Source organism: Amblyomma mixtum, chromosome 9 (assembly GCF_055824585.1).
Source record: "Amblyomma mixtum isolate Tamu chromosome 9, ASM5582458v1, whole genome shotgun sequence".
NCBI classification, from domain to species: Eukaryota; Metazoa; Arthropoda; class Arachnida; order Ixodida; family Ixodidae; genus Amblyomma; species Amblyomma mixtum.
Genome location: NC_143020.1, coordinates 44,743,138 through 44,760,432, shown reverse-complemented (window position 1 = coordinate 44,760,432; position 17,295 = coordinate 44,743,138). Strand labels below are relative to the sequence as shown.

Genomic DNA, 17,295 nt, shown 5'->3' with positions numbered 1-17,295 from the left:
CTATATATACATAACAGAGTCGAACCTCATCAAGAATCTAGTGGCGTTCCTGATCTTGAAAATGCAGAAATAAAATAACTATTGCCGCGACCGGGTTTCGAACCCGCGGCGGCACAAACGATTCAGATTGGTGCGCCACTGCACGAGTGCACCATGTTTCCGCTGCAGCCGGCCGCATTCCGGGTCAAGCTGCAACACACACGGTGCTGCGCATTGCACGTTCACCAGCTTCCACCAGCTTCACCAGCGAACAGGTCGGACCAGTAAAACATCGATTAGAGCCTAACCTGTGTCTAGTAGTGTCGCCGGACGTCCCGACGGCAGAGTAAATCAATACCACCAAGCAATCAGTCTAAACACACGTTTTCGCAAGTGAAGTCGTGTTGAAGTAAGACCTTTCTGTTAGCAGCTTGCAATGTGTGAATGTTTTCTCTTGCGTGACTTTCATAGCGGTGCAGCCGTTTTATTCCGTTGTCAAGCTATTTTTTCAACAAACAGCCGTGCGAAAGGATTTTTTATAAATTTTATTGAATTCATGTTGCCGTCTACTAAAAAATAAAGCCAATGCGCATGCTCGTACAAATAGGAGACACTTGTCCAACCAGAATAGTGCGCTTTCATGCAAGTCAGGTATGAAAAAAAAAAACGAGGAATACGACACACGTATATTTTTAAATGACGCCCGTCACTTCAAAATCATTGCGTAGAAAGCACTCACGAAGGTAATCAAGCGAAAAAACCAATATAACCGAAGATAAAAAGCTAAGATATGTTACAAAACTCGTGTTAAGTGGTTCTTAAAGCTATAAAAGTTTTCAGTAACAAAATTTCCAAGGCAGATTATTTTAGTAGGTCGAGCTTGGAGTGAAAAAAGAAGCAAAAGAATGTTTAGCTAGCAGTGCTGCAGTCCAATTTTTTGTTTTGGTTGTGAAGGGATCCTTGGATTTTTGTAAGGACGCAACTGCACAGTAATATAGGTCGTCATCAAGCTTCGGAATAATGGAAATGAAGGTGAACTGCAAAGCATTAAATGATATACATCCGTGAGGCACAGTCTGAGCGATAAACGAGCTGCTACTATTGCCAAATTGCTGTATTGACACCCACATTTTACGTTCTCTGAACTGCAACACAAAGCGGCCCGCGTGTCTTTGGACGTCCTCATATGCGGCATTCCTGTCGTACGTTCAAGATAAAAATGTTTCCCCCTTCAAGTTTCGCTTTTCCCCAGAGGGTTTTCACGCCGCTTCATGAGCCTAAACGAAACGTCTAATGTTACGACCTATTTCCAAGGGCTGGGTACAGCGCAATAAGGTTACTGCAGTTTGTCAAAAACTTTGTTTAAAAAAGTTGTTCCAGTCTGACAATAAACGGTAAGTTATAGGCACCGGATGCCATACTTGTTTAGTTGAATATCTATTTTTCTTGCTTGGCCGCTCCTTTTGCCATGTTCGGCCATCCAGGAAGCAAATGGGCCCCGTTAAGTGGCGAGATGGCTCTTGGCATTCTTTTTTTTAGCAGTTTTTTTAGCAAGTCATTAGGCGAATCAGTGGAGGAACCATTACGTGCTAATAGCGTTGAGCGCTGCCTGAAGTTCGTGGGCTGTGAAGCGACTGCTTCACTTCGCAGGCATGGAGTCTTCCCTGAGATGTAATGAAGGGCTTGCGGAGCACACCGGTTTTGAGGCAGCGATGGTTCGCTGGTGCTTTCAGAGAGGGCTGCTGGAAAAAAAAAGAAGAAGATACTTGGCAACGTATATGGAGAAACACAAAAAAAGAACCCAATTCTTGACTGATACCCCTGTGTGGGCATGCGCCATTGTACGAAGATAACAACAACCACAACAATGCTCAGAATGCGTAACTGAAGCACTATGAGAAACGAGCAGCTGAAAGAATAAAAATAGAAATTATTTTGAATACAACACGGCACTTTGCCCTGGAGCGTTTGCATTTGTTACTAAGTTTGCGAGTGCTACTCAACAGTTAACGGTGCACCCCGCGGGCGCGATATCTCTCTAAAATGCATTCCTTTTTGACGAGACTGTCTAGTGAAGAAGCATTTGTATTACCAAGTGCCCTGGGAGAAATTTTTTTTACGATATACCATAAAAGTAGTTTTCACAAAAACAGCAACGAACAGCCGTGGACGGTTCACGAAATCACACCCAGCGTAATCTAGGGAAAGCTATTACATTTTTGCAGGAATCAGCTTAATTTCCACTCAGTCACACCTGCCGTCCCTGTGTATCTAGGCAGTCCCACAACCGGTTCGGTGGTCTGATGTCTACGATTTCAGGCACATATCCATCAAATCACCCCATCCACCCCATCCATCAAATCATTAGCTTACATAACTTTTGACTGTCCTAAACTAGAATATGCTTCGGCAATATGGGATCCTCACCAGTCTAACCTCTCTTTAACCTTAGAAAAAATACAAAATCGAGCTATCCGCTTCATTTATTCTGACTATTCGTACTACACTAGTGTGTCTGCCTTAAAATCTAGAGCTTACTTACCCAGCCTTGAACGGCGACGACAAATGTCTCGATTCTGCCTCTTTCATATGTTCTATCATTCATCTTTAGGAGAATCAGTCATATCACCTGCTTATCGCCTCTCAAGCCGTATTAACCACCATAAGGTCGTCAACGCCGCCACCGCAAGAACTACCGCTCATTCCCGATCTTTTTTCGTCACGTCATCCCGGGACTGGAATGATCTACCACAGGACGCCGTGCATCACATCAACGCCATCCATTTTAAGAACGCTATCAAGACCATAGTTGTTTAACTGCCATGCCCATCCCTCATGTAATGCCCCATACCAGGGGCCTTTGAGGTATCAAATAAAAAAAAAATAAAAGGAATATGAAACCCAGGTGGAAGAGAAGAATTTTAATGCCTTCGTGAATACTGCGGAATATTCTGGTGAACCTCTGAGGGCTGCGAACTGAGCATATTTATGAACGAGCGACGTAGGAGAGAGTTACTTATTTCGCATCTGCCATTCTAGTCAGTGAAGTTTATTTCAGATGTGTATGGAAGACACGCGATAGGGGGGAAAGCCATACTTAGGATACATTTGGTACTCTAGTCCACTGCAGCTTTTCCTGCCGCTTTTAGAAAAGCTAGTGTTGCATCGCAACAGCTGTTATTGAAGTATTTACCTTGACAGCAACGTTCGAACAAAAGGCGAGAGCGCTTATTAGAGATGTGAGGAGACTGTGCGCACCTAGACTCAAAAGTGCTACCGCAGCAATAGCCGGCTGCCTAATTGCTCAAAACGGCAATCCCCAGTAGACTTTCGCCAATGTCTGGAAATGATCATTAGCAGGATAAAAATTCAGAGCGGCACTTTGTTGACCTAAAGTGCGGTGGGGCGAAAGCCTTAAGCGCAGTGTTACTGCTTGTGTCACTGATGTGTAGTTAAGATGGTATGTACACAATTGTTTGTGAATCTTAAAGGCTGAAGACAGTAGAGGACGTTTAGGAGGCATCAGTCTGATTCGACGCCTTGCTGCAAACACTCTCCTGCGTTCTAGACAAGGAGAACTACATATGCGTTGGCAGGAAGTTTCGTAGCCATTAGCACGCTCGGCTGCGGAATGGAAGGATGGTGGTTCAAATCCCATCGTGCACAATGATTTTCTTTCTGGTCTGACTAGGAAAAGCGTGACACCTCTGCTGACAACCTTCGGTCGACAACAATAACGCATTAAAGGCTTTGGCCTTAATATTTATGCGGGCACTCGCCGTTTTACAAAAGCTGTCAGAACACTCCCCGAGAACAAGCAATGTTTCGTGTCCAGGTTGTTTCACGCTGTGCATGACGCCATTGTGCACTGGAATCGTCATATAAACCACGGAGCCGTATATCACTGCAGATACAATAACCGCCCATTTTGGAAGTAGTGCCAAGCACTTACTGCGTAATCTCACTAATTCAAAGATGCGCGAATCTGTTCATTGCAGTATATCTAGAAGGCGTGCCTAAACGGTGCAGTTTTCGCTAGCCCCCGATATGCCCAGAAAAAGGGCGCTGAAGGGTTATCAGCAATAATTGGGAAAATATTAACTGGTTGAAAGTATGTTTACGTTGAAACATAAACACTCCCTCCTCCTACAATGCATTACTGGCCTATAAAATTCAACCAAGCAGGGTAATAAAGAAGGGTAAATGCACCGATGCAGGCTTCGCATGTGCGCGCAAGGGTGGACAAAAATATCGCTCGCATTTTATTGTTTGAACGAAGACTTTGGAAGATATGGGAAATAATTGTGCGCACAAGCAATCCAGGCCTGCGTGATAGGAATGCTCAAGCTTGGCGACCGAGTGTTTTGGGCCTAGTGTTGCATCAGCAGTCGCAGAGCTGAATGAGCTTTCACGGTCGTGTGAAAATTTTCTTGAGAATCCTAAACGCAGAGCAGAGTATTCAACAAATTAAACAGAACAATAAAATCAACAAACGGAAACAATTAATATTGGCCTCTGTCAGTAGATAAGTTGCTACTTTTGACAAGGCAGCGTATTTTAGTGAAAACGGACTTTCAATCCGCTAGAGAAGATAGAAAATTAGCTCAGAGGTATCTTCACCACTGGGACTTTTCCCGAGCTAAGAGCGTTCACCTGCGACAAAATTCTTGCATCGATTTCTGAATCTATACTTCGCCACATTTTGCTTTAAAAGAGTGATCATGATGATACCATTTTCAAGTCTCAAAGCTGAATTATGTGCATCAAAAAAAAATAGTACTAAATCTTCTTACTGCACGATATAAGGTGACAAACTTCCGTGCCGATATCCACGAAGCCAAAAATATTCATAAAACAAACGATCACCTTAATTCATTATATCATAAGTTCAGTGTCTTGGAGCAGTCTTCAGCGTTAGATTTAAAACGCATGTTTTCCTCATACTTCCTGTTTTGAGTATCCTTAATGTTTAAGTGGTTCTCCCATATTAAACGAAACATATCTTCACTCTAGCTACAATTTCACACCAGCATCGACATTTTTTTAAAACTTTAGACACGATTAATATCAAAAACTATGATGGAGGCCGAGATAAATGGGATTTTTTTACTTCAGTCGTTTGCAAATTCAAACATGAGCACATAATCGACATTGTGTCTTCATTTCCACATTCCGCGCGTTTGCTAGTAAATTACTTTCTATTGGATTTTCAGGCGTAATGTAAGTATCTGGTTCGACGAAAATGTCTGCCTGTTGCAGCCGGACGTAAATGAATAAGCAACTTTGACTTGAATTTTTTGAGCTTGGAGCCACTTCCCAAAACTGCTGGCCAAACGAATTCTGCGATTGCATTCAAGAGCACATAGACCACACTAAGCAAAATTTTAGTTAAACGAAAAAAAAAAAACGCCTTACCGCGGTGTAGGTCTCATTCGTCGTCGGGCAGCTAGTCTTCATGAGCGGCCGCTTCTGGTAAAACGTCTCCGTACCGCTGCCGGTGAAGCATGAAGTCATAAATGCGGCTGTAAAGCGGGCGTCCGGGCGTCTAGGTCTTCGTAAATTCTTTCGAGAAGCCTGAAAGAGGTACCGAATAGAGCAGCGCTCAAAGCGTCACTGAACTTACGCTCAGCGCTGGCTCCTACCGTTCGGACAGCCAGAAGCGGTAGTCCAGACCACAGGGTGATGCACACTACCTTGTGCTCGGGGTTCCAAGATTCTTCGTCTCCGGTAAAGATGCACGCATAGTACACACCAAATAGAAGATGCGTCCTCATCGTCGGGGGGAGACCAGGAGGGCGCAGGGAGATGGACAGATGCTCCAAGAATGTTGGGCAGTGAAAAGACACGTCAGCGCAGTTCCTCAGCAAATACAGCTTCCAAGCATGTAGTATATTTAGTCGCATCGTATAAGATTACAGGCCGGCTATTCGGAGCAGCCGCGCTTCCGTAGAAACGACACCCAGAAGGGCATTTCGTATTTTTTGCACGGCGACATCGGGGCGCTCTATGTCCATGCTTGAAGCTTCCAGTACATACAGTTGTCGGCAAATGTGCAGCTGCTTCGGGTCCATTCGACTGATATGTGCACACAGTACGGCCACATCTTTGGCTGCCATGGCAGTAGAATGAATGAGGCGCCACAGCCTTTCTGAATCAGCGTCGGTGCATCCAAATTCGTCGAGACGTGAGCCTAGAAGTTGAGTTCACTGGAAGCAGAGAATAATTCGCACTAGGTCAATTGAAAAGCGGGAAAGCACGGGTGAAACGCGCAAAAAATCATTGGACACCATTTGGACGCACAAGCCAGAAATTCACCATGAGCTCATCGCTCACGCCTTAAAATGCGCATCACTGAGGCGTGTACAGTAAAGAAGAATCTGCTTTTCTTAAGCGCATAACGATCGACACCACCCCCGCGAGATAAGGCAAGTCTTCCTGTTGTTACTCTGAGCGGTTTCTTTAAGCACAAAATGATTAAACGAAAACACATTGCGCAGTTGACAATGAATGTGTAGCAAAAAAAAAATTACCGACGATTACGTTACTTCCTAATGCGAAATTTGAGCGCAGCAAATAAGCTGTTTCACCTTTTCGATAGTCAACCCCCGCTGCGGAGTTGGTTTTAGGGACAACGCCGCCGATGCCGACACATACAATATGATACCCTCGCTTCCGCAGCGCTAAGAACCAGGTCTAGCCGTGGGAAGGTGGTCACGTATTCGTCGACGTGCCGGAGCGTATGTGAAATAACCGGCGCGTCGGCAACTGAAGAGCACCCTATCCGCCACACAAGAACAGGGGGGGGGGGGGACCCTTTCCTCCTCTTTCTGCATGGCGGCGACGGTGTTCTATGCAGTCACGTTATCTTGACTCTCTAGCGGCGTCAGCGGCATCCAGCGGTATCAGTCGGTCGCTGCTAGAGCTGGGGGGATGAAAGGGGGGCGGAGCTGGTTACGAGGCCGACGACAACGCCGACGACGACGCGAAACCCAGCAACGGACGCCAAAGAGCTGCTCTCTAAAAAACGAATATAGGGTTTAAGTTTGAAACGTAAGCAGCCGATGATTTGAGATCACCGAGCAAACACCTTATTTTTTAACGCTACTGTGCACGTGCAGTTAAGCCGAAGCTAACGTCTCGACAAAAGATAGCAAACATCAGCTTATCTCTCTCGTACCTTTTAAAATCCCGCGGCTGTGCATGCGATGCTGTAATCAAGTCTCCCGCATGAGGGCGCCGCAGCTTTTGTGTAGAAAATCACCCATATGCATCTGCCCAAGTTATGAGCAACAGCAAAAAAGGAAGCGTGCGAATAGCACTCGCTAAGAATTCAATGTAGCCATTTGTGGCAGATTTTCTTGACAACGGGAATGGCTGTTGTGACGCATGAAACACCCTTTTTGTATCATTTTCCTGTCATTTACTTTCAACCTTAGAGGTTCTGGAATAATTTTCCCTTATTGTGATAAAAATTATCGTTCCATCAAAACCGTTATAGGTAACGATCACCGAGTACAGCGCTGTTACAAAGATAATTTTAGCGAACGGTGGTCGCTGCCTGAATTTCGCGAATCGTTAGCCATCTCCTTATCGAATGTGGTATCGCCGCAACAATTACTAGACGTAAGCTAACAGCAACATTGATGCAAGGAAAAAGATTTTAACATACGCATTCTGCTGCTCTGATATCCACTCTGATAAACAGTTTGCGCATGCCTAACGTACTTCTGAACGCCTATGCGCCAACATGAGGGTGCCAACAAGTGCTTTAGCACACAGCAATGTGTAGAGAAAATTTACTGGCGAAAAAATGTTCCCATGAAGAGAAGCGTCACTACCATCAAATGGTTTTTAATTGGCACTGGACGACAGGACCGACACAAAAAAGAACGCGTAACACAACCGCTTGGTAGCAACCGATTGTTCATTCAGGTAGGTAGGTAGGTAGGAAAGACTTTTATTGGTCTAGAAAGGTGCTAGTAGCAGACGAGAAAGAAGAGGTCCATCTTCCTTCTTCTCACAGGGTCAGTGCCCCTATTCCAGGGCTCCGCTGAGCTTCGCTGCTCGTTGGGCGTGCTGGATCAGGCCTTGTTGGCAACCCAGATCGCCGCTGGAGAGCCGGCTCTCCCACTGTTCTGCACTCGGGTCTTTGCGAAAGTTGTCGTTTTTACTGCATTCCCACGTGATGTGGTACAACGATGGTTTGCTACCACACCACGGGCAAGTGTCCCGATATTGCGTCGGGTAAATCTTGCTGAGGATATGCAGGTTTGGGAATGTTCCTGTCTGCAATCTTCGCCAATACACTGCCTCTAGTTGATTTAGATCAGGATGAGGCGACGGATAGCGGATCCGTACCCCCTTATAGTAGTTGAGAATGTCTGAGTACGTAGGGCTGACTCGGTCGGGTAGATCGTCCGATTGGGAGGAAGCTCGGCTCGTATACCCTCGAGCTACCTCGTCGGCGCGTTCGTTCCCGGCTATGTCGGTGTGTCCTGGCACCCAGTAAATGCTATGTGTGACTTTTGGTGGGGTCGCGCTCTGGAGGAGCCGGAGCGCGGCGCGACCTATGCGGCCGTTCATGTAGTTACGGCACGCTTCTCTCGAATCTGTAAGGATGGTAAGGGACATGTTGCTTCGATAACCGGCTACCGCCGCTAGAGCTACGGCCAGCTCCTCCCCTTCGGTTACCGTGCAATCCCTCACTGAGGCGCTAGCTAATTCCTTTAAGTTCGAATCAATAACTACCGCCACTGTGCTGTTATGTGAGCTTCCTGTATACGGCGCCGCGTCCGTGTATACCGTTGTGGATTTTTTAACTAGATTTTGTTGTACATACCTCGCCCGGGCTGCCCTACGGGCCGCATGCAAGTTGGGGTCCATGTTCCGGGGAAGGGAGCGAACCTTTAGAGTCTGGCGAATTGAGTCCGGTATGCTCGCAGTACGATTCTCGAATTCCGCAGTTCGGCCTAGCCCCAGTCGCCTAAGGAGCGAGCGCCCCGTAGGAGTCTGCTGGAGCCTAGCTAACTGCGTGACCAGTTGGGCTTCTTTGATCTCTTCGAAGGTGTTGTGAATTCCAAGAGCCAGTAGTTTTTCGTTGGAGGTGTTCATTGGTAGATGCAGGGCTGTCTTGTAAGCTTTGCGGAGTATGGTATCTGCACTATCCACTTCTCCTTTGTTGAGGTTGAAGTACGGGAGGGCGTAACCCACGCGACTGACCACCAGGCTCTGAGCCAGGCGCAGGGTATCCCCCTCTCGCATGCCGCTGCGCTTCTGCGACACGCGCGTGATCATTCTGGCGACCTGAGTGGTCGATTGCTTGAGAAGGCCGAGCGTATGGCCGCATCGCTGGTTGCTCTGCAGCCACATTCCCAAGACTCGTATCTTGTCTCGTTCTGGAATTAGCTGTCCTTCGAGGGAGACATTGAGGGACCCTTCCTTGTGTTTCCCTTTGTGGACTCGCAGGAGTTCTGATTTTTCGGTGGAACAGGCGAGGTCTCGTGCACTGACATATTCTTCCACGCAGGTAGCCGCTGCTTGCAGTCGTTCTTCTTTCTGGCCGAGCGACCCAGTGGTAACCCAGACCGTGACGTCGTCAGCGTATATTGCGTGCTGTATGCCTTCGATCTTCTCGAGTTGTCTCGCGAGGCCGATCATGGCCACGTTGAAAAGTAGTGGCGAGATGACGGACCCTTGAGGTGTGCCTTTGTTGGGGGTCGAAAATTTAGCGCTGCGAAGTTCTCCGAGCCCAACCGTTGCAGTGCGGTTGGAGAGAAAGGCCTTCACGTAGCTGTGAATCTTCTCGCCGCAGTGGAGGTTGTCAAGTCCTTCCATTACAGCCGTGTGGCTAACGTTGTCAAAGGCTCCTTTGATGTCGAGGGCCATAACCACGTTCTCGCCTACGCTCGGGACGTTGGTGAGGACTTCCTCTTTGAGTTGTAAGAGGACGTCCTGGGTGGAGAGGTGGGCTCGGAAGCCGAACATACTGTGGGGGTACAGGTCTTCGTCTTCCATGTAGCTTTGGAGCCTCCGAGTAACGACTCGCTCGTAGAGCTTGCATAGGCAGGAGGTGAGTGAGATAGGTCGGAGATTTTCGATCTGGAGTTTCTTACCCGGTTTGGGGATCATTACGACCTCTGCATGCTTCCACTCTTCAGGAACCGTTCCTGCGGCCCAGTGCCCGTTGAGGAAGGTGGTCAGTTGGTCGACCGCCTCGTCGCAGAGGTTGCGTATGAGTGCGTTCTGGATCTTGTCTGCTCCCGCCGCAGTGTTGCGCGTGCATGCCTTTATGGCAGCGAACACTTCTTCCCTGGTGATCGGCCTGTCTAAGTGGGTGTTCGGTTTCCCCAGGTATGGTTTCGCGTATGCCGCAGGCAAGGTCGTGCCGTAGCATTTCTCTTTGGCCTTATCTAGCAGTTCCTCTTCCGTACCCTCGAAGGTGTGGACGAGTCTGCGGATAGCTTTCCCGCTTTCGGCCCTGGTTTGGGTAGGGTCGAGGAGGGTCTTGAGTATACGCCACGTTTTCGCCGTGCTGAGGGTGCCGTCCAGCGAGCTACTGAACTGCTGCCAGCTCTGCCTGGCCAATTGGGTCGCGTACTCCTCCGCTAGCTTGGTGACTTCTGCGATCTTGAGCTTGAGCTTCCTGTTAAAGCGCTGCTTCTTCCAGCGCTTGGTGAGTCCTCGACGTGCCTCCCATAGCCTGATGAGCCGAGGGTCCACCTCAGGTGTTTGCTCGGTGCGATCCACTTCCTGAGTGTACCGCTTCTGGATGTCTTTAAGTTGTTGGCACCAATCATCTATGGAAGTAATCCCCCTTTCCAGGTCCGCGCAAGCCTTGCGGAAAGCCGGCCAGTTGGTGATCTTGGCTGTGCCGAGCTTGCGCTTGTTATTGGTGGCTGCTATCGTGGTCTTCAGGATATAGTGGTCACTGCCTAGATTCTCCAGCAGATTCTCCCACGTTGCGTGCTTCACTCCCCTGACAAACGTTAAGTCCGGACACGTATCCGGGCAGATCGAAGTGCCAAGGCGCGTGGGTTGAAGTTCGTCTATTAAGAGGGTACATTGGATCGCTTCCGCCGCGTCCTCGACCTGTATACCTTTGTGATTATTAGTGGGGTATCCCCATTGCTGTCCGCGAGCGTTGAAGTCGCCTACAATGAGCAACGAGTTGCTTTTCGCAAGTTTGCTGGCCCCTAGAAAGAGTGTATCAAAATTCGCGTCCCGCTGGCGAGGCGGGCTATAGAGGTTTACGATAAAGACACTCTTTTCCTTACGCTTCTTTTTGGGAATAATTTCCGTCACTAAGTGTTCAATTTTGGTGTTGGGAATTGGGTCATGGGCTATGGCTACCAACTTTTTGCTGACCAAGGTTGCCGTGCGTCCGCTATCGTAGCACGTATATCCCCTGAGTGACGGTGTCGTGTTAGTTTCCTGTAAAGCTATTATATCGGGTGTGGAGCCTTGTGTATGTAAAAACTGCATTAGGAGTCCCTGCTTTTGGCGGTACCCCCTGCAGTTCCATTGCCAGATTTCTAGTGGAGATTGTTTAGCCATGGTTTTGGGCATTGTTCTGATTGGAGCCTTCAGCTCCGAAACGGCGCTCGTGTATGAGCCTGTCCCGGGCCTCGTTTCTCATTCGTTGCGTATTTTGACTTTTGACGTGGTTGCGGAAACTTTGGTCATGCAACGCAACTTTTTGCTGTAGTAATGTGACGTTCTGTTCTGACAGGTTGAGTTGGACCTGCATGGCATCTAATCTTGCATGAATTTGGCGGAACTGTCCTTCGGTGCGAATCATGAAATCATCCATGCGCTGCATGAAAGCTCTTAATTCTTCGGGGTTCACTGCTAAGGGGGTTGGAGATCGTTGCACTTCGGCAGCCGGGGTCGGGGGCCGCGGTACGTGCCCTGTTCTCTGAGCCTGCATCTCTTTAATGAGGTCATCGATTTTTTTTCGGAGATGTGCATTCTCCTCTCTTAGTGCTTTAATTTCTTTCGAGTTACGCGTAATATTATCTTGATCCGAGTGCGGAATCAGTGGGTTTGGAGAGCCCGCTCCCCAGCTCACCTTGACGCCGCCCTTCTTCTGTTGTTTCTGCGGCGGCTGCTGCTTCGGCTTGGCCGTTGCCCGGTTGAGCGGCGGGAAAGAGTCATCCCTGGATCGGCTCTGGCTGCAATCTCGCACGGTGCTAGGGCCTCGGCTCGAGGAGCGGCCATGGTCCCGCTCCGAGCTAAGCCACCTGGGTCGGCGCTCTCGACTCAGGTGCGGGTTCCGCTGCTGCTGCTGCGGTTGTTGCTGCTGCGGCAGTTGTTGTTGCTGCTGCTGCTGCTGCGGCTGCTGCGGCTGCTGCTGCTGCTGCCATTGTTGTTTCCGGGACTGCCGGCCGCCGGTCGTGCTGCCCCGGAGCTCGTCAGTAATCTTGAGGCGTCGACGGCACTCCCTGGTGACGTGGTCGCCTTCGCACACTATGCATTTGGCCTTGCACGGGTGGCCTTCTGGTGGGTCGTGTGTGCCGCACGTCCTGCAGAGCTTGGTGTTCGGCGTTGGACAGACGTCCGAACGATGGCCTTGCTCTCCGCACACGTAGCAGATCTGCCTCGTAGGACGATATGGGTAGGTCTTGAATTCTCCGGAGCGGTAGATGACCCACTGCGGGATATACGGGCCGTCGAACGTGATGAGCGCCGTTTCCGACTTGCCCAGCATTCTCGCTTCCAGGATCTTCACTCCTTGGGATCGAAGCCGTAGCCTCGATTTCAGTAGGGCCGGTGATTGCCCCGGCATGACGCCGTGGATTACCGCACGCTTCAGGTCGTTCGGTAGGGCTGGATAGGTGTTGGTCGCATAGGTCTGGTCATTGATCATGAGCTTTTCGATCTTCCTGAGCACGTCGCCGATGTCCAGGTCGGGCGTGCTCGCAATCATAATGTTCGATCCGGGCCGGAGTCTCATGATGAAGTCTTCTTCCTTGATCTTTCCTCCGCTGGCCGCGACGAGGGCTTGCGTTGCCTGGTCGACACGGATTTCGCTGATCTTTAGGCCTCCCTTGGGGCGATAAATGATCTTGATATCATCCTTCGGTAGCGGCGGCGGACGTGGCCTTATCTGCCGCTGCGCTCCCGCCAGATGTGGTTTTAATGTAAAGCGCGGCACGCCACTCGCTTGCGTCTCTGCTCCGCCAGCTGCGGCTGTCGGCGCTATCTTGTTTGCTTCTTCCCGGGGATCGCCTGGCCCCTTCGAGCCTTTCTTCGAGCCTTTCCTTTTTAGGCGCCGTTTGTAAGAAACAAGCTCCCAACGATCCATGTCTTCGTCTTGCAATGGGTCGATGTCGGCCCCGTCGTCCCGCTGCGGTGGCAAGGTCTCCATGGCCTCGGTCACTGCGTCCCCGAGTCCGGGGCTCGCATTGACCGGCGACGCGGCAGGGGATTCGTCCGTACCTTCAATATTCGGCGAACCTTGGGCCGAGGTCCGGGTAGGTTCATTCATGATAGGGTCGTCAGCGTCCCGGGGTTCCATGCTGGCCGATGTCTAGACACGCAAGCACCGCACGGGGCCGCCCCGGGAGCGCGCTAGGTCTACGCTAGGCTCAGCGCTCCCGGCCGCAGGTGGCCACTCAAAAGTCCGATAAAAGTCCAAAAAATGGGCCCACCGGCTCAAGAGTGGTGTCGCCGTGGTCCAGGTGACGTTATCCGTCGATGTAACCGAAAAGTTTCGGTGGCCCACGTGAAAATTCGGTCGGAATCTTCGAAAAGACACGGAGCCGATGTGGAGTGCGTCCGTCCACATGCGAACGCCCCGTTGCGTTCTCTTGTTCATTCAGGTAATCGATCTCTAAAAGCTTTCCTTTGCAGCAAAACAGCAAATAAACATAAAAGAAGAAAAGAATGCCACTCATCATACAGAACTCTGAAAACATGCAGATCACAGCGTTTGTGTTGCGTGTTCTCCCTTTCGTCTGCCCTATCTTCCCGCCCTGTCTAACGATGAATCAGTGCCAACTTGTCCAAAGCGCAACGATGAATCAGTACCAAGTTGTCCAAATCGCAACCATCTAATTGTCCCAGATGAGAAGCTGTTAGCACTAGGTACTACAACTTCGTGCGCGCTACTGTCCGCAATGTGTTTCTTCGTGAATCGGCCGCTATCAGAGCGTTCCTTTCGCAACGACGAAATTGCTCGTGTGGCAGCCACACGGAGCGCTAATTTCATGCTAATACGTGGCGGTGATGATGATGGCGTGGGTGCTGTGTGGGTATCGTCCTTAAATTCCAACATGGAAATGTAGGGCCCTTCACCGTTGAATAAATCTGCTGTGCGCTACACGTACGCTGGAGTGCGCAAAATTTTGCCCAGGGTGAGGCGAAATACACAATTGGCGCAGCACATGGACATAACCGCAGACAGCAGTCATGTATTTAAATAACTAGTGCGTTTTTTGAAGCTAAAGCTTCACTACGGGACCTCGTGCTCCGATCGCTAGGTGCCTAGTTTTGACCTTCAGCTGAGTTAGAGGTCAAACCTTGAAAAAGGGTTTTTTTTGTTTTATGGGGGTTTAACGTCCCAAAGCGACTTAGGCTGTGAGGGACGCCGTAGTGAAGGGCTCCGAAATTCTGGACACCTGCGGTTCCAGAAGTCCATCGGCCGGGATCGAACCCGCGTCTTTCTGGTCAACAGCCGAGTGCCATAACCACTGAGCCACCGCGGCGGCCATCAAAAAGGGAAAAAGAAATTGAATCAGTAGCCATGTCTGGGATTCGAACCCACGGCTGCGCGAACAGATCTCTTTTAAGGGCAGCTCAGTGAGACCACTAGATATCTCCTTTTATTTCTTTATTGCCGGAGAGACCACTAAGTGTCACCGCAGCCAACACGCCTGGAGTTAAACTGCACCACACTCTCGCGATGTGCATTGGAGAGCGTCGTGTTCATCACCTTCCATCCGCACCGTCCCGCGGCACTGCCTGCTCACCGTCGTCTTCTACGCAGCACAAATACGTGCTTTCGCTCCGATCCGAGTGTAATAAAGAATCTGCAGTTTTAACGAAATGAATTGCGCATAACTGGCTCTCTGGCTCAGTGGACGCCTCTTTGCAGACACTATGTTCGGGTTCCGCCCGCACATGTCTGCACAGGATGTCCTACTCCAACTACACAGGGACATAATACGACCCACAGCCATGCAACAAAACGACAAGGCCATTCTCGCCCTCGATCTTAAGGGGGCGTTTGACAATGTTAAACATGCCACCATACTCTCTAACTTGAACACCACTAACTGCGGGGCGAAGGTCTTCGCCTATGTCAGAGACTTCCTCTCTGCGCGTCAGGCACTCCTCCGGATCGAGGACGAGGAGTACGGCCCGTACTCTATGGGTACACGAGGTACACCACAGGGGGCGGTGTTATCACCGCTCCTTTTCAACATCGCCATTATGCACCTGCCCGGCCGACTGGCTCAGGTAGATGGCATAAAACACGCACTCTACGCAGACGACATTACAATCTGGACCACCGAGGGGAGCCTTGGGGAGATAGAGGACCGCCTTCAGCAGGCCGCCACCATAGTCGAAGCATATGCTGCAGACTGTGGTCTCCAATGTGCTCCCGCCAAATCAGAGCTTCTACACGTCAGGACAAACCACAAGGACAACACGTCTCTACACATATCTCTGTCAGGCGGTCCCATCAGAGAAGTGGCGGAGCTCCGGATCCTGGGTCTGTTCATCAATAACAAACTTAGGCCGGACTCTACTATAGCGAAACTCAAGAGCATAGGTGAACAGGTAGGGCGCATGATCCGCCGTGTTTCCAACAAGCGGGGTGGTCTGCGGGGCAGGGACGCGCTACGGCTCGCCTATGCCTTCGTGACCAGCCGGATCCTCTACGCCGTGCCGTACCTACGCACCACCAAACAACAAGACGAGCGCATTGACGCCATCATCAGGAAGGCAACAAAGCGAGCACTGGACCTTCCGGTGGCTACCTCCAACGCCAAACTGAAGGCGTTGGGAGTGGTAAACTCCTATCAGGAGTTGCGGGAGGCCCACCTCGTGAACCAATATACGCGGCTATCGCAGACGGTGCCTGGGCGACGTCTGCTAAACCGCTTACACATCCAACACACATGCATACCAGAGGGGACGGAGAACATCCCGGTGCTGTGGCGCCACATGCTCTTGGTCGCTCCGCTCCCGCGTAACATGGACATGGCTTCACATGAAGGCAGACGACAAGCGCGGGTTCGCACGCTTGAGAGGCAATATGGGTATAAAGAGGGCGTCTATTACGTGGACATCACAGGGCCGTCGCCCGCGGGATTCTTCACGGCTGCCGTAGTCCACCGGGGAATGAATGTCGATGGGCTATCTTTTCGGGCCCCAAATTCAACACGAGCGGAGGAAGTCGCAATAGCTCTCGCTGCCGCCGATCCAAAATCGAAAACGGTTATTACAGACTCTCGCCGGGCCTGTGAACATTATCTTGCAGGCGAAATATCACCTCTGGCCTCGCAAATTTTAAGACGCGCTCTCGCCGATCCAACTCGCACAAAAGTGATCTGGGCTCCTGGCCACCAGGGTCTACGAGGCAATGAGGCCGCTGATGCGGCCGCCCGAGCGCTCACACACCGGGCTCCTCATTCTAGCTCTCATGGCTCAGAAGCTCATAAACCGCTTCTGCGGTTCCGCGAAATCCTAATTTATTATTGCGACAGCCACCGTCTCTACCCGGCACCTGCCAAGGGGCTGAGTAAGGCGGAGGAGCGAACTCTGCGGCGCCTGCAGACAGGAACCCTTCTCTGTCCTGCAATAGCAAAACACTTCGATCCGAACACAGATGGGCGCTGCCCGCACTGTGGAGAGATCTGCGATATCTTTCACATGGTGTGGGCATGTACTCAGAATCCTCACCTTCCCCCCTCCCCCACCCCCACCCGAGAGGCATGGTGGTGGTGGTGAAAACTTTTTAATAAACAACAGGAGAGTTTGCAGACCAACTGCTCCACACTGGAGTCCCAAAGGGCTCTGGTCAAGCGGGCGCGAGACGGGGCCTCGTCATGCGGTGTCCCGGACTAAGGATACCGACCATGTAGCAGGGTTATTTATTTATTTACTTTTTTTTCTAACCCTCAAGCTCTCTTTGATTAAAGTTTTTCACCACCACCACCACCTAAATCGCGCTTTGAGGAACGTGCGGTGGTGACAGAGAGATGTGGGCTGCATGCATTAGCGCTGACAACGTTGCGGCGGACACGCGCCACTGCAGCAATAGGCCGCAGCGTTCATAGGGCGAGCACACTCTCGCGATCAACCATTAAC

General features: G+C 50.3%; 1 protein-coding gene across 1 annotated transcript in view; it reads right to left on the bottom strand.

Annotated features, from left to right (window-relative positions):
* LOC149328868 (uncharacterized) overlaps positions 1-13,495 on the bottom strand; it is a 121,570-nt gene extending 108,075 nt beyond the window's left edge. Inside the window, exon 1 of the mRNA XM_089559120.1 lies at positions 11,706-13,495. Coding sequence (XP_089415246.1) covers positions 11,706-13,495 — 1,790 coding nt within the window. The remainder of the gene's footprint in view (positions 1-11,705) is intronic.
* Positions 13,496-17,295: the final 3,800 nt, after the last annotated feature.